Below are 18,004 nucleotides of genomic sequence, written 5' to 3'. Positions count from 1 at the left end.
CTGTTGATTTTATCATTTGTCTGTTCTGAACATTTTGTTTACGGGAAGATGGTAGCCATACCGATTGGCCATAAAAGGAAGATAATCCAGGGTCGTGTTCAAGAACTGGCAAATAAAAGTGTTGGTTAAAAACAGTTCAAGTCTTACGTATTCTCAGAGTAGGTGCAATTTAGTGAAGGAGGGAGAAATGATGCAGGGGAATTTGCAGCTCCAGCTTCATCTGCAAATACTAACCATTATATAGGACTAAATTACTTCAAATTAGCTGGATGCAAGGGGCATAATTCTAAAAATCAATTACAACAATAATTGCTGCTAATTTACTTTAAAAGTTTTTTCTCCATCAGGGTTTTTTTTTTTTTTTTTTAAGTGCATGTTTTGAGCATGAACAAGATTTGGCATGAGAGTAAGCAGGTTGCTGACATGAAATGTTTACATTCACAGTCAAATGAAATGACTTGTATTATGGCTGAGTTGTTAGACTGTTCTTTATTCGTTTTGGACTCTGCACTGTGTGTGTTTCTGCTGCTATACTGTGTATCTGCGCTTCTTTCTCCTCTGTTTCAGATAGCTTGCCTTGACAGAAACTTGGCTCTGACACAGTCAAGATCTTTCTTCAAGACTTGGCACTTAATCTCGTGATACTTAAGTTTATGTTTTTATGGGGATGAGCAAGTAAGCTCTGTATTAAAACTAAATTTGCCAATGCTATGTTATGCCTGGCCCAATAATATACAGGTTTAGGTATTTTGTTTTTCAATCCAGGTATGAATAGGCTAGTTAAATGTTCCTTGACACAGTACCATAGAGACAAAAATCAAATGTCCATAAAGCTTTGTAGGGATACAGATGCTGACTTTGGAAATGCTTTAGACAGGTTTATGAGACTTACAGATATTTAGCTGGGTGATAGATTCCAGTTATTTCTGTGACTTAAAATACACGCAAAAAATATTTAATTAAATGATATAATGGGCTTTACCCTGCCTTAACACGGGTTAAGCTCATATTTTCTTTGGTCATCCACCTCAGTTACTTCAAACAAATAATCGTCTCAAATATTCTCCTAATGTCTCTGCAGTGCTGCTTGGACGTGAGCAGAGCAAAGTGCCCAGCTTCAGGAAGATAATGTTATAAATTTAAACCAGCGACCTGCAACACTGGAAACTTAAAGCTCAACTTTTATGTTGGTGTCACCACTGTCACAGTGCAAATCCTTTCCAAATTTCCTGATTTGAATAGTAGCTAAAGCCCAGAGTTCTCTTGCTTGCAGACAGTGATCTCAAGCTAGCACTGAATGTGTTCTGCATTACCTCCAAAGAACTTGGCTGGGTTTCAGAAAAGCCACAAAGATAACATTCTCTGGAGTAATGATGATAGAGATGCATAAATCATTTCATCTTCAGCAGTCTGGGATTTTTCTCCCCCCTACTGGTGGCTTTTGTCCCAGCCAATTTTAGATGACTTCTTTCCTGGGAAAAATACCAGTTTAAATAGCATTTGCTGTGCAGCATAAAATTTTAACCCTGATTTTATGTCCCTTCACTAGTCTTTAGGATAGCTAGATATGTTTTTTAAATAATCACTAGATATGTGTGTTTCCAGCGTGCAATATGTTGTCATACTTTCATAGCTTTTTGTTCACATAACAGCATCTGTGTTCTTTCAGGTCTACTCTTTTTTGTTTTTGTTATCACGTGAGCATTCTGAACCCTCAATGTATATTGCATTTAGTGCAGTAATGGTCTCATTAGATCTAAAAATCATTTAAAGAACTCCCCTTTTGCTTGAAGGACCTCAGTCTTTACTTATTTATTTTAATATTGGATTAGAAGTGGAAAGCTGTCATGAATGAGCAGGGGCTGGCTCCCTTGGCAGCTATATCAAACCTGCCAATTTATTCTTCTCATGGACAGTATTGCTAGGGAAAAGCCAAACCTTGTCCTGAAGTTGTAACAGGACCTTAGTTGTGTAAGGGGAACGAGGGAATCCCCGAAATTTCCTTCCTCATGCTGCTGTTTGGATACCTGGCATTGCTGGCTGCTCTTCCTCAGTTGCCAAACCGAATTCCAGCTTGCTTTCCTGCTCCGTGCCCTAGGTGGTGAGGGAAACAAGTTCAAGTCCAAATGAAAGTCCTAGAGCTGAAGTTCTCAGACACATACTGGTATCTGGGAATGCTACCTCTGTTTATTTGAGCTTCCAGCAGTGCTTGGTAAGACAAACCTTTCCCTCTTCACCTTTCCCTCTGCCTACCTTGGGCTTCTCAGGATGCAGCATGCCAGGGAGCAAAGACGTCAATTGCTCTGAGCCAGCCTGCTCTCCAGTTTGAAGTTTTTCTACATTGTCTCACTTTAACCCATCTTAATCCATTCTAAATTATTTTACATTCACTTCACAATCCCTTTAGGTTTACTTTTTAAATTTGAGATGTTTTCTCTATAAAAATGTAACGCTTCATTGCACGTCTAGGCAAGGAGGAATTGCAGATGGGTGAGGAACTTAGCTGGGACAAAGCAAGCTGTAGGTTTTGTCTGTCGAAGGTGCACCAAAATAAAATACATACCAAAAGAAATAATCTGGTGCCTACTGGACTTTAAAATGGGTATATTTAGAAGTTTGCTGTAACAACAACAACAACCCCCACCACCACGACAAATTAACCTAAAACAATGGGTTATGCTTTCCAGGAACATTTTAGGGAACTAAAATACAGCTGGTGGACTGTATGTATTTACTGTATGTAAATCTTCATCTCCACAACTGGTGTGGAGATGAAGATTTTCATGACCACGTGAAAATCATCTCCCAGATCCAAATCGTTTCTGAACGTGGAAGGTCACAGTACCACATCTGTGCTGCTTGTCTGGGGGTTTTGAAATGAGAAGTTGCTCTCGTAGGCCCTTCTGCTGGGCGGACCCCCCAACCCCAGTGTTGGAAAACAAACTGTCCTTAGAAGAAAGGGTGAAGAAAAAGTACGATGAAAAATTAAACAGGCAGGAGGGGTGCTCAGCGTGAGACAATCCAAGTGGCAAGTCTTGATTGCATTATTTAACAGCACAATCTGGAACGCTACGGAGCTTCACGTCTTAGTCTGTATTTCACTATAGCATTTCATGTCTGCGCATGAACCGCTGCCAGTCAACTGGTGCTTACCTGTCTGCTCTTTTTCCCTCATTTTTTTTTGTCTTCATTTCTTACAGCAGTCTTCAGCAGCTTTCAAAATTACAAATGACCTTTGTGATGATCTGAAACGCATTGGCCACTTTTACTCGATGCCTAATCGATGTGGTGCTCTTAGACATTTTATTTCTTTAAAGGAGTGACCTGTTCTATTTCATCCACGATAATTCTTGGTGGTTATCAAAATAGCACAGGAAAATTGTTGCAGAGTCTGTATAAGCATATTTACTAATAATGCCTCCTTTAATTTTCTCTGCAATGAACCATAAAAATAAGTATTATGCACAAATTACAGCAAAATCCAGACAAGCAATGCATGTGAAACTTTTGTTTTCTCCCAATGCAAACTCTGCTTTATAATGTCTTTTTCTAGTGTGTAACACTGCAATATTGTGATTTTTCCATTTAAATGTCCCTAACTTCCATCATCATTAGTGGGAGTTGTGCATGTGGGTCATGGAAAAAGCACTTCCACTTAAAAAAGATATTTTCCAGTCTCTTTAAACAGCACAAGATTATGAGGATATATTGTCCATAGATAGCTTTTGTTTATCCCTGTAAAAAAAAAAAAAAAAAAAAAAAAAAAAGATTTATTGTTAATCCCCTGACTTCCAACATTGGATATCCTGAATTAAAGTACCCTAATATTTATTTATTTAGTATCATATTTTTCCTATTTAAACAGATGAGAATCTCTTTTGTAATGAGTGACACTAACAGTAATTTTTTTTATATCAGTTTAAGAGGAACTAACCTTATAGCTTCCATCAGAAATTTAAAAGAAAAATTGATCTTGTGTCAGGTAAGCCAGGTCTCAGAGATTTGTACCAAGAGATTTTAAAATGTTAGAGCCTTGGTTTTCTCAAAACTTACTTCCTATTGAATGACATTTCTTTAAACATGTGTAACTTTCTGAAATGATCAAATATGCTTTTGGAAAGTTTTTAGTTCGTTATTGAAAAAAAAAAAAAAGAGACAACATACATCCTTAAATGAAAAGGATTTAAAAAAAAAAAAAAAAGGAACACGTTTACATTAGATCTTTTTGTTCTCAAGTCTAGTTTTGCAATTAGTGCAATAGAGAATGTTTTGTGAATTAAATAGATTAAAAAGTAAAAGATACAGCTGCTTTCCAACCCGTCACAGAGGAGGCAGGAAAATAACCTGATGCAGTGTTTCCAGATAACAGTAGAAATTGAATGCCTCCTGCTAAGGTTAGTATATGTGCAGTGAACGTGTCTTTTGAGTACTTAACCAAGTCCTATCCACTGAGTTTGTAGTGCAGGTGAGGGTTTGCCCAACGTGAGGATTGGTTACCTTGATATAAAGGCAACCTGCCAGGATTTCTTTTCCTAACCTAATTGTAAATAAGTCAGAATAGATTCCAGGTAGATTTTGGGGGTGCTAAATTAATGTAGAAGACCACTACAGTAAATGCAATTACTCTTGGAGTTCCTCATACATTGTTATAGCTCTTCAGAGAACAAAAATTCTTAATGAGTTAATACATGAAGAAATTGTCCCGTAGCTGATGGTTTACCTTTTGAATTCCATGATGTTGTTACATATATATGTATGTATGTAATATGTTCTACTGTTTAGATGCCCAACCTACAGAATCTGAAAAGGAAATTTATAATCAGGTGAATGTAGTGTTAAAGGATGCAGAAGGAATACTGGAAGACTTGCAGTCATATAGAGGAGCTGGCCATGAAATACGAGAGGTGAGCCAGAGCGTTACGATTGTGCACAGCCTGTGATTGTTCATTGATCCTAACAGTACCACTGGATGTAACTTTGCTTGCAGGAGCTGTCTTGGCAGAGCATGTTGTCTCTTAAAATTGCTGTCTTGAATTCCCCCTCTGGAATGTTCCTTTTTTAACAGCAAAACGGATGTCACTTTTTTCAGTAATATTAATGCACTTGCGTAATAGCGAAAGATTCTCTTCAAATGTTTTGTGGAATTGTTGCTGTTATTTTTTTATATTACCACATAAGCTCTTCTTGAGTTAGTGTCTGATTTGAGAAGATTATGGTATGACTACAAGACAATATTCAATAATGTCAACATTTTTTTGTGTGCTAATTGAAGAAGTCTGTGTGGGAATCCTAGCACACGAGACCTTTCCAATGCCTTTTAACTGGCTTTTATTTACTACAGTAGGTGTTTGGAATGGGAGCAAAGTTTCTGTACACCATGTCACTGTTTTTCTTTTATCTTCAGTAGACAGTGGAATAAATGCTCCTAAAATGAGGAGGTACTTGCTATATCGTACTCAAAGAAATCCTAGCAGACAAAAAGCCTGCTAATTTGACATAAATTTGATAACTTATAGCTATTCATCTTTCATAAGTAACATGATGTTTTTATTCCCTCTCTAAAGTTGTAAGTTAGGTTTAGGAAGGGTAATTGTGCCACACAAAACCCGCAGAAGGGGAGTTGGTTCATTTATCCTTCAAGAAAGGAGCGTGTTCAAGGAGAGGCTGTAGGATCTGACACCAAAGCCTGCAGCTCCCTTGTGGAAAGGAGAGAGAGACAGGAGAGAAAGGAGAGGTAGACAAGGCCTGGAGGAAGCTTTTAGGGCCCAGAGAGGAGTGTGTTGAAACATATAGCCCAGAGTTGACTGAAAACGTGACTTTTGGAATCACAGACTTGACTGTAAAGATTGAACAGGAGAGTTATGAGCACTTCTATTTGTTTTCTTAGTAATTTTCAAACTGCTAGTTTCTGTCTTAAAAATGTGGGGAGGTAGAATTTACAGTAAGCTTCCAAGCCAAAAGCCTTAAAGATAAGGTCTATGCATTTATGCTTTAAAGCTCTGGCATACTCCATGTCTTTAAGTTGCTGATTGTACCTAAATGTTGCTACTGTAATACTTAGCCTGAATTTCACAGTGAATATGTTGTGGTTTTTCACAATTTTGGAAACTGGTGATAGATATTAACAGTACAAAGAGGCTTTGATCACTAAACTGTTTAGTTTGCAGATACCCCAATGAAGTTATTGATTTTAATTAACTAGATATATGTAAGTTTTCATACTCTGAGTAGCTTTATTTTTAACAATTTCATTATGATTTTTTGGTATTTTTTCCTGGTGTCCTGGATACTTATTTTCAACAGAAATATTTAGATCCTTTTGGAACAGTCTTGGGTTAGTGCATGCACTTGTCTCTTTACCAAGAACTTCTCGGTAGAATTCTAAATAAGTAGTTCTTCAAACAATCACCTTACAGAGAATTTTCAATAAAGTCTCAAATATCTTTAATTTAAGCATACTTTTTCTTTCTAATTTAAGGCAATACAGCATCCCAACGATGAGAAGCTGCAAGAGAAGGCATGGGGTGCAGTTGTTCCACTAGTAGGCAAACTAAAAAAATTCTATGAATTTTCTCAAAGACTAGGTAAGCTGAACTTGCTTTTTGTCTTCATTTGGTACACTTGACATATAGAGACATGGATCATATCTAGGTCAACCACTTGTTACTAGATAAAAGCTCTTACTGTATGGATTCCTTCCATGCACTGGATTGGATTTTATTATATATGTGTTCCACCTTTTGCGTGTGAAAGCAAACATATTTTAGTGGATACCTGAGAGGAGAAAATGGGAGTATTGTTGCCATCTTCTTTCCCTACCCCTTTATTAACTCTGAGGAGCACTAACCAGCTGGTAGACTAAGACAATGAGTTTGAGTTTATCTTAAAAACAAACAAAATAATAGCTTCTGCTGGTAGGTATGTACCTTGAATTTCATGTTATCTTCTTGTAGAGTCTACAGTCTGCTAACAGACTGCTGAAATATATTTTGCACATTGCAGATAAGGCTTGGACAAAACTTACTTTTAAAGTTTTAATTGCTGTCATAGTACTGATTAAACCTAGTCTTTATAGCAGTTTATAAGTAAATATGGTAACAGTGGCACATAAAAACAATTCATCAACCCTGCTTATTATTAATTGCCATGTGTCTTAGCAGATGGGTATTTTAAGTGTAGTGTGCAGATTTCCAGTGAATACAGATACAAGGTGCAGGTGCAGATGTATATTGCAAAACATTCTTCTCTGATTTAAGAGGCGGGATTGCGAGGTCTGTTGGGAGCCCTGACAAGCACTCCATATTCACCAACACAACACCTGGAGCGAGAGCAGGCTCTTGCTAAGCAGTTTGCAGAAATTCTTCACTTCACACTCCGGTTTGATGAGCTTAAGGTAAGAACTTGACAGGATTTTGTAAGTGCAAATGTTCAGAAGAAAATAGTCTGCTTACTGAAGGAGTTTGTCTTGTGTTCTGTTCTAGAATAGATCGTGTATTAGATGCTCAAATACCTGCTATGTACGGCTAGTTCACACAACCTATGGTTAGATTAAACTGGAACACAGAAGAAATATATTATCTTTAGGCACTTGTTATATTTTGGTACATATTAATCATGTTTCTTAAGCTGAATTTGGCAGATCTCTTGGGATAATGCTGCCGCTGCTTCTTCTATATGCACATCCAATTGTTCAGCTATTTTATTACTAATGTGCAAGGAACTAAGCTGAGATGATACTAATGTACTGGTCTAATTCAAGTCACATTTCCAGAACTTTTTCAACCTACTAATCTCAAACTCCTATTAGAAGACCAACTGCTTTTCATGTTCTCATTAGGTCTTGTTGTGAGAATCTCTGTTTGCAACATCACAGGACTTTACTTCAGAAGGCTGAGTGTTTCTTGATCTCAGTATTAAGTTTTATGAAAACTTATCTTTATATCTTTCTTGAGATGTTTAGAACAACTTTTTTTTCTTCCGTATCTATGTAGATGACAAATCCTGCTATACAGAACGACTTCAGCTACTATAGAAGAACTCTGAGCCGTATGAGGATTAACAATGTCCCAGTAGGTAACCCTTAGATGAGATTTACCTTTATACTATCACCTATTTTTTTCCACATAAAGAACAACTGAACTCTTCTTTCCTTCTGTTTTATAGGCAGAAGGAGAAAATGAAGTAAATAATGAGTTGGCAAACAGAATGTCTTTATTTTACGCTGAAGCAACACCAATGTTGAAAACCTTAAGTGATGCTACAACAAAATTTGTGTCCGAGGTAAGAATATAAATTTATGGGTTGGATAGTGTACCTCAAAACCATGCAGGGACAGACATTGTTTTAGAAACACAAAACTTTTACCAGGCTTAATCTGTCATCCAGAAACGAAACTTGCTTTTTGGGTCCTCAAGAAACATGAAACGTCTTTCTCAGATGCTGTAGGAATTAGGGTCCCTGTGAAGGTTTGTATTAAAAAAAAAAAAAAAAAACACTCCTAGTGAAAGCTTTTCTCCAGGAGGAAGGTGAGGGAGGTAAGTATGTCGCCTATGCTTTGGTGGTGGCTTGGATCAGAAACTAAAATTTTGAGGGAAGCAGCTTGATTTTTTTGTGTGCCCTTGAAATAGGGAAGGGGATTGCAATATTGCTTCCTTTTCTCCTTCCCAAAACACCTTTGTGCTTGACTATATAATGTTAAGTATGCTTACGTTACTGGGGAAGGAGAGAGGAGACAGAACTGAACAAGTATTCCAAGATTATAATCCATCCTTGTTTCTTCTTATCTAAATATCAGTGATAGACTCTTGTCACTACAAGTATTGTGATTGGCTTCTGATAATTATACAATGAATTTTGTCCTAAATGGGAAGAATACACACCATTTAATAACTTGTTCATTCAACTTTACACTTGAAATGCCTTGAAAAATTCCATCTCATTTTACATTTCTTTGACTGAAATCTGAAACAATTTTAAGTCTTACTGTTCCAGCACATGTACAGAAATTACTACAGAAATTTCTGTATTACTTTTTCTGTAATACTTCTTAGATTTTTGTTTAAACTCACCAAAAGTCAATGGTGTGTGATAGTTCTACAAGCATGCAAAACCTATATAATAGGCTTCAGTAGTGTAGACTATGCTCTATGGGTTGCTAATTTTTAAAGTAATGTTTAAAAACAAAAATGCAACAGTACCTAACTTACCTTAGCTGTATTCATGTTTTTAATTGCTCTGTGTTTCTGTGCCAGCAGATTACTAATTTGATTTAGGTTTTGTAGTATAATCTTTCACAGTAATTAAATTGGAAACTGTTTATCTTTCTCTGCAGAATAAAAATTTACCAATAGAGAATACTACAGATTGTTTAAGCACCATGGCCAGTGTGTGCAGGGTCATGCTGGAAACCCCGTGAGTACAATAAGTGCTTGTATTGTGTATGAATTACATCCATTTTTTTTAAGACATGATGCATAAGAAAAAAAAACATAATTTGGGTAATTAAGAATTGTTTTCTTTTTACCAACTTAGTTTCATGTCAAGGGTTACAACTAACTTGTTTCATTTTGCTGGCCATGCGAATCACGTCTACTTTTCAGAACATATTAATATTTTAAAATAGATTGGCTTTGAAAGCTAGACAACCTCTTGTTATTTTTTATAAAAGGCTCTCTCATATATAATTCAGGAAAATTTGAGCATGATTGCCTGGGGCCTTCTGGAAGAGAGGTTATGGGCAGTGCTTTGGATGGTACCTTCTTGGAAGTTGGACTGACTAGTGACTAACAAAATTACTGTCCCTTTCTGGGGAATTCATGAGACAGGTTTAAGCATGAAGTCAGTCTATTGTCTGCTATAAATTGGAGAGGCTCTGGTAGTATGAACGGAAAGTCAAACTATGCTTTGTGTTTCTTCTGGGATCTAGTTTCCCATTGATAAAACTATTCAGAGGAGGTATGATATCTTACTTTTTTCAGACCAAATATCACAATAAATTTTGTTTTGAAGCCTATTAGAAGCTTCAAACACTTATATTAGTACCATGCCTAAGAATGATCTGACCCGTTCAAGAAAGTGGTTAAGCATTGTTCATTAGGCTTGCATTCCCCCACCCTCCTTTTCTGAGTCAGAATTTTGTGTTGCTTGTATATTAGGGGGTGGAGGGGAAATGGATAGGATGCACTCAAAGCAAAGTCAGTGTGTTCTGTTTTAATCTTTTTTTTTTTTTTTCCTGGGAGGGTGGGGGGAAGTGTGGAATATTGTAGCAGCAAGGCACTATTTTAAGTTTGAAAATCTTCAACTTCCAGTTAACACTTTCTAAGCAGTGATCTGACTTTTGTAGTCATATTGTTGAAAGGAAAAAGGAGAATTCTCAAAACTGTATTTTTCTCTGAGGATATATGGCAGGATTTCTCTTTAATCTTTTTTAGGTCATTACTAGTAGCTATCTCTTGTCTTGTTTGATAGATAATGCTCTGTATTTTTCAATTGCAGTGAATATAGAAGCAGGTTTACAAACGAGGAAACAGTATCATTCTGTCTGAGGGTAATGGTGGGTGTCATCATACTCTATGACCATGTGCATCCGGTGGGTGCTTTTGCCAAAACTTCAAAAATTGATGTAAGTTTATTGTTACTGAATAATCTTTTGAATATTTAAGCTGCTGTAGGCTTCCTTTCTTCCCTCCAGGTTTTAGTAACAGATCACAGAATCACAGAGTGGTTTGGGTTGGAAGGGACCTTAAAGGTCATCCAATTCCAACCCCCTGCCATGGGCAGGGACAAATGGGCAGATGTACCTTTCAGATTGATAGTAAAAGGATGGTGTTAACTGTCAGCAAAACATAAATGTAAGTAGTGAGAAATCCAAAACAGGCCTTCAGATACATATTGGTTATCGTCAAGTCATGAAAAATCCAACGGAGTTCAGGTAGCATCTTGAAATACTCTGAACAGTCATGTTGAAAGGTACAAATCAGAATGACTGAAAATAACAGTAGTATCTGGTTTGTTCCTCACTCTCTTGTAAAATGCTAGCTTTGTTGTCCACTAGTCTTCAGGTCTAACTTCCTGCTTTTGTTTTATAGTAAAAGTCTGTGGAATGCATGCTGTTAACATATGCTGTTTAGTGGTTGTTTCAAATAGGCTATTCTCTGATTGTATTAGCTACAGATTTTGTCATTATTTCACTGGCTGAATGGCGTTCTCAATGGATCTGTTGTAAGGAACTGTAAACAATCTTTGCTTTTCTTAATACTGATACATCAGAGTGTGATATCAAAGTTGTGTTGTGTAAAGATAAAACAGATTTGAATTTAGCTGAGCTGTTCTGTTACAGGAAAAAGTAATACTGAAAGCTTAATTCTTCTCCAATATCAAGAAAGCGTATCTATGCTGCTGCAATTTCTAAATAAGTGTTTGTTTTGTTTTTTTTTTTTACTGACAAACAATATAAAATACTTTTGTAAACTTACAAGGTATTCATATAAAAATGTTTAATTTTTTTTTTTTGTAACTTCTAGATGAAAGGATGCATCAAAGTTCTTAAAGACCAGCCTCCTAACAGTGTAGAAGGTCTTCTAAATGCTCTCAGGTACTCTTTTATTTGAAATATTTTTCTGTGGATTTTCAGAAGTTGTTTGTTGTCTTTCCTACAGCCATGAGGTATTCATTCAGTGTTACATGTAAAAAGTGAATGTGGTTATTTCAGACTTCTTTTCCAGTGTGGACACGTGAAGAAACAGTGTTTAAAAAGCTAGGTTGCATGTTTGTTCATTCTACGATATCTTTCTGCATACTTCAACTGCATGCAGTATAAGAGTGAGTGTAGAGGTAAATGTGACAGAGTGCCTTTTGGTCAACAATGTTACTACCTTCAGGTATAAAGTACAATACATACTGGAAACTAACTGATAACATCTACTGACTGAGCTTCCAAACATGCAAGTGAGCAGCTGCAGTAGGTTCACTGTGACTTCTGCCAGCTTCCTAAAGAAATGGCTGGATTGGTTTGTATTGGCTATATCCTCAGCTGTGTGTGATTTGACAGTGTCTTAAGTGTTTTATGTATTATTGGTAGAGTATAAGTAATACAATTTTTGTTTTGCTAATAGTTTGAAACATATAAGGCAGGTATTTCCTAGGTACCTAGCAAAAACTTGTTCCTCTGTCACAAAGTATTTGTAGGGAGGTATTTCACAGAATCACAGAATGGATGAAGTTGGAAAGGACTTCAGAAGATCTAGTGCATCCCCTCTCGCGAGTAGGATCACCTAGAGCACATTGCGCAGGATGGCATGCAGGTTTTGAACATCTCCACAGAAGGAGACTTCACAACCTCCCCGGGCAACCTGTTCCAGTGCTCTGTCACCCTCCCAGTAAAAAAGCAGGAGAGTCAATGTCTCTGCTGCAGAATATACAAGATGAGAAGTCACCACATAAATTGGAGAGAGAAAGAATGAGTAATTCTGTATAGAACCATTGAAACTGCAAATTGGGTCACAATGCTGTATCTCTAGTCAGTAACCTGTTCTTCATGTTGGTGTCCAGCATCAGAGGTTTGGCAAGAAATGCTGAACCATGATGGGCAGGTGAAGGCTTTGTTCTTGTCCTTACTTGAAAAATTACCATATTTCATTGCTAATAGTTAACCAAAACTGGGTATGGTTATCCATGCATTCACTTCATTTGAAGTGTGGAAGCTTTAATTTGTCTTTCTCTTAGTTTTGTAGTGGGTAGTTTTGATTTTTCTTATCAGTAGTGAAACTCTCTTTAAATTTGTTTTTGTTTTTCCTTGCGTTAAGATGTGGTAAGAAGTGAAATGATGTGGTGACCTAGGTGGTTTCACTTTGAAAGTTTTTTTCAGATTATTAAAGAAAAAAATGGGTTTGGTTTGAGACTTGAGTGTTTCCGTACCTGTGTTGTTACTTATCTCTGAATCTCTTGTGATCAGTATAAACACGGGTTTCTAGGGAGAAAGCGCTATATTAAAACTTCCTTTCTGATTAGTAAAGTACACAGAAAGTGTAGTTCACATCTTCATTCCATTGTGTATTTTGTGTTTAGTAGTGTGAATTTTGTCATGCTGACATTTCGACACACTAACACAATTCATACTTTAAATATTTTAATGATATTAGTATTTCATACATTTGACTCATTTGGGTAAGATATTTAAATTATATATATAATTTTTTAAATCACATTTGGAATTATCAGGAAGAGATGCAGAGGTGAGTTGTGATGTGCATGCAAGGTGGAAGCAAGTTCAAGATGTCATGAGAAATTAAGTCAGTCTGAGTCTTTGATTCTGGAGGAGTGTTGGAAGCTTTCTTGTTTTCTCAAGAGATAAATAAAGTGTCTTAAAAGTGATAAGGGTTTTGGAGGGAGATCAGCTGTTCAGAATTAATTTCATAGAAGTATTTTAATTGTGTTCAGCTTGTTGTGGGTAGACTTCTTGTGGGACTCTGCTATAGACCACCTGGCCAGGATGATGACACCGATGAATTATTCTTTAAGGAACTGAGAGAGACTTCTAGATCAGCTGCCCTTTTGCTTATGGGGGACTTCAACCTCATAGATGTCAACTATGAATGTCACAAAGCTGGAGACTAACAGGCCCATGAGATTCTTGAAGCGCCTTGATGATAACTTCTTGGTACAGGTACTAAGAGAGCTGACTAGGAAAAGTGCTCTCCTAGACCTGTTGCTTGTAAATGGAGAGGGTCTTGTGGGTGAAGTGGTGGCGAGAGATGGCCACCTTGGCCGTAGTGACCATGAAGTAGTCGCATTTAAAATCTTTGGCAATAGAAAAAAAAACTGCCACCAAAACTTAAGCCCTCGACTGGGGGAGAGCAGAATTCAGACTAGTTAGTGAGGTCCCCTGGGAAACTGCTTTAAAAGACATTGGGATTCATCGATGCTGGTTGGTTGTTTTTTTTAAGTACCACCTCCTAGAAGTGCAGGAGCAGGCACTACCAAAATGTCAGAAGTCAAGCAGGAAGGGCAGAAGGCCTGCCTGGCTCAGCAGGGATCTTCTGCTAGAGCTTAGGCAGAAAATTAAAGTGTATGGTCTCTGGAAGCAAGGTCAAGTGACATGGGAGGACTATATGGATGATGCTTGCCTTGTAGGGAGAGATTTTGTGTGGCCAAGAGTCATGGGTTGAAGCTGACCAGAAGTGTGAGGGACAATAAAAAAGGCTTTTTGAAGTATGTTAACAGGAAAATGAGGACCAGAGCAAAGGCTGGTCTGATACTTGTTGAGGTCACCTAACAAACAGGGACATGGACAAAGCAGAGATTTTTAATGCATATGTATATATGCAATATACATACATAATATGCATATTATACCCTTTGGGTTTAGGAGCACAGTTTCTTAGCTAAACAGGAAATTAGGCTAAAAAGTGGTTAAATCCATTGTCATTAAGGAATCTATAAATGGTTTAGTCATTGAAAATGTGGAAGAAAAATCTCTGAAATCTCTGCAACCGTGTCTTATTTGAAGATATTGCTGTGGACAGAGGGCTCAGAGCTGGTGCTAGTGTTCATGATTGGCTACCACAACTGCTCATATGAGTTTACTGCTACAAACTGGTATACGACCATGTGAGCCAACATCTAGCTGAGGGTTTTTCTTTAATTCCTCTTGTTGCAAGGCTCTTGGGGTATAGTTTCGATAACAATTTTCTGAATGTTCAATCTGTGTGCTTGGGGTAACCATGGAGTGGGTGATCAGTGGTCAAGGGGCTTGCTGTGACCTAACAAACACAATTTCTTCAATTATGGCTCAACCTATCTGTACCGTAATAGCATCTAAACTCTTCTAAACTTGGCTTTTATTTCTGTGTTTAGGTACACAACAAAGCATTTGAATGATGAGACTACCTCCAAGCAAATTAAATCCATGTTGCAATAACAAATACCTGGAATTCGCACCTGCTGTAGACAGACAGTATTCTGCAATGACTGAGATGCACAGATTTTTTTTTAGTGATTGCAACTACTATCTCGTTCATTCTTGCTTTTTTTTTTTCTTCTCTCTTCCTGTTTACCCTTTTTTTTTTTTTTTATCACTTTCTTGTTCTTAAGTAAGCTCAGACTTCTTTTCTGTGCCAAATCAATGAAATTATCAATTCTGGAAAGTATTTCTACTTTTCAGAATAGCCATCCTAAGTGGCAGCTAATTATGCGTTGCATTTGGATTTCTCTGTACTGGGGAAAGATTTGTGACTTGAACTAAATATTTTTAAACTTGTGGTTTTTTCTTTTTTTGAAAAACTAATATTTAATATTGCTTCTTCTGCATGGCAAGACTGCCTACTTCTGCTATTTAAAAATCCCTTGATGACTTCATTTTCTATTGCAGCTTATTTTCATGTGCAACCATGAGGAAACTAAAAGCAGATTTGTTTAAATTAACTGTGTTTGTACAAAATGGTACCCAACACAAAAGTTTTTTTAAATGAGTAAAAACTGTTTTGTTTAAAAGTTACGTTTGCATTTTGACTCATTTTTGTAAGGATGTATGTTGTATGTTTAACCTTTAATAACTAACGTTAAACTGTGGTGTGTGCGTAGCAAAATTACGTATGCATGTTCATGTCAAATGATTGGCTGTGGATAAGATAATAAAATCAGCTTTCATTTTTCTAAGTGTGGTTTGATTTACCAGTATTTTGAGTGAGATGTCTTCGTGCTCTTTGGATTTTTACAAAAAATAAATTTATAAATTTTATATAGTGAAAACTCTGCTGTTTCATTACCAGTTACCGCTAGAGTCTAGTGTGCTGATTTAAACCTAGCATGGGGCAGGGTTCCTGCTCTCTGTACTGCTTTGTCAAGTGGATCTTGCTGAAGAACCTGCACCATCACTACCTGTGGCTTGCACAGCCATCAGGAATGATGTCCCAGATCGGGCTGCCGGTTTGGCTCTTTCCATTCCAGTGGTGGGGAGATCAGCTTCCCTCTCCGTGTATACTGGTGTAAACTTCTGTAGAGCTAGATGTTCTGAACAGTGTGTAAAATCTGAGTTCTCTTAGCACAGTAAATAATGGTGCCTGGTTGTTGGCTAGTGTTTTGCAGGAGCAAAGTTAAGCTTTGGTGAAGAAAATCAAGTTTTTTGGTAAGGGGAAAACAAGAAATAATTGCTGTAAAGAAACCTGGAAGATTTATTTTGCATCAGTCAGCAAACATTTAATGCACCTGACACGTCTCTGCTGTGATTATACCTGAAACAAGCTGTCAGCATCCTGGAAAGGAGGAAAGGAGACTTTAAAATTGTAGGCAAGCAAGAACACACTCAGCTTCATTTGCTTGGGCAGCTGATGTAACTTTCTATGGCTACTGATGGAAAATACCAGCGTGACTGTGCTAGGCTTCTTGTGGGCACACTTCTGCATCGGGAAAGATTCTCCTTTTATTAACTTTTATTTTTTTCTGTCAAGGATGCTTAGCAGAGGTCCCTGCTGAAGAGAAGGCAAGCCATGTGCTGTGCTATGAAGATGACTAAAATTTTCTTACTTAGACCTGGTACTTCTCCCTAGTCTTTTTGGCAGTGTCACACTTGAATCTAGTTGAGAAGGGACAAAACTTTTTTGATTGAAAAAAAAAAAAAAAAAACCACAAAAAAACAACCAACTTTCCCAGGATTGTACAGATATTAAAATCTGTATGCAACCAACAATTGTGTGTGTATCTGAAATGGTAACCATCATCCTGAGTTCATTGCCTTTGGAGAATGAACCTCATTTCACCTCAGCCTTGCTATAGAAAATAAGTATTAAATTATCATGTCATACTTGTCCTGTCACATGTTAAGGCGTTTTAAAGGAACTGTATTTTCCAGAGAATAGGTTTTAAGCATTGCTTAGGTATAGGGCAGTCTTTATTTTTGGTCTCATTAAGGAACACTTGAAATAGTAAATCCAGATTGAGTCCCATTTTTGAAGGACTAGCAACATAGACTTCTTTTTTGTTTGTCTGCCTCAATGGCTATGGATTAAACAATCCAGAATTTGTTATGTCTACTATTGTGGTCAGATCTTTGCTGCTGCTATCGCAGCTCCCAGCCATGGTGGTTGTGGACAGAGAATAATTGGTGCTTTCCTTTTTCCATCCAGCATTTGTGTTCCGCAGTTTCTCTGCATATGCAGCTGGGCAAGGAGATTAGAGCTGTGTGCCTTTCCTTTGGCTGGCCTGCAGCTCTCAGCTTTCTGCTTGGGAGCTTTCCAAGGGAAAAGCGTAGACCTTGGTGCACGGGGCATCAGCTGTTCGTGTTTCTGACCTGGAACTGCTGGGTGTTTGCTACTGGAGCTTTGTTGCCTCTTCCTTGCAAAACCACTCCTTGATCTTCTCCCTTTGTTTTAGTTCTGCTGCTGTCTATGGTGGTAGACAGAAGAGCAGCTGGCGGGCACAGTACTAGTTCTTGGTTGCTGAACAGCTTCTCTGCGTTATGTAGGTTTGGAGGAAGAGTCCCGAGGCCAGCCTCATCCCAGTGGTGCAGTGCAGGTCATCCTTTTATCAGGGCTGGAGGAGATCCAGAGGGAGAGCTCCTGAACCTTGCTGGTGGGCTTGGTGTGTTCATCGTGACCCAACTCCCATCCATGCCATAGGTGAAAGCAATTACCAAGGAATCTTTTTATGAAGGAGCACTGAGTTTGTAGCTAACTATGGTATTTCAAAACCATCTGTGTTTTAATGGCCCAAAGCTTTTTTCACTCTTTTTCCTGATGTGCTGCCCCAGTGTAAGGTCTGCTTATTGGTCAATGGCAGGAGCTCTCCAGCTGGGGTTAGCAAGGTTAAGGAGTAAGGCAATCATAAAATGGCTTGGGGTGGAAGGGATCTCAAATATCAACAGCTTCCAACCCCCTGCCATGGGCAGGGACACTTTCCCCCCAGTCCAGGTTGCCCAAAGCCCCGTCTAGCCTGGCCTTGAATGCCTCCAGGGATGGGGCATCCACAGCTTCTCTAGGCCTCAACACCCTCTGAGTGAAGAATTTCTTCC

General features: G+C 37.8%; 1 protein-coding gene across 6 annotated transcripts in view; it reads left to right on the top strand.

Moving 5' to 3' along the window:
- The window catches only part of CYRIB (CYFIP related Rac1 interactor B), a 91,267-nt gene extending 75,531 nt beyond the window's left edge, over positions 1–15,736 (top strand). For all 6 annotated transcript variants that reach the window (XM_068672653.1, XM_068672650.1, XM_068672652.1 and 3 more), the window contains 9 exons: positions 4,783–4,904; positions 6,479–6,584; positions 7,257–7,393; positions 7,992–8,069; positions 8,164–8,280; positions 9,332–9,411; positions 10,495–10,621; positions 11,523–11,593; positions 14,854–15,736. In XM_068672653.1, coding sequence (XP_068528754.1) covers positions 4,783–4,904; positions 6,479–6,584; positions 7,257–7,393; positions 7,992–8,069; positions 8,164–8,280; positions 9,332–9,411; positions 10,495–10,621; positions 11,523–11,593; positions 14,854–14,917 — 902 coding nt within the window. In that variant the 3' untranslated portion in view covers positions 14,918–15,736. The remainder of the gene's footprint in view (positions 1–4,782; positions 4,905–6,478; positions 6,585–7,256; positions 7,394–7,991; positions 8,070–8,163; positions 8,281–9,331; positions 9,412–10,494; positions 10,622–11,522; positions 11,594–14,853) is intronic.
- The last annotated feature ends 2,268 nt before the right edge of the window (positions 15,737–18,004 follow it).

Source organism: Anas acuta, chromosome 2 (assembly GCF_963932015.1).
Source record: "Anas acuta chromosome 2, bAnaAcu1.1, whole genome shotgun sequence".
NCBI lineage: Eukaryota > Metazoa > Chordata > Aves > Anseriformes > Anatidae > Anas > Anas acuta.
The sequence above is the reverse complement of the archived record's forward strand: the minus strand, read 5'-3'. Positions and strand labels throughout refer to the sequence as shown.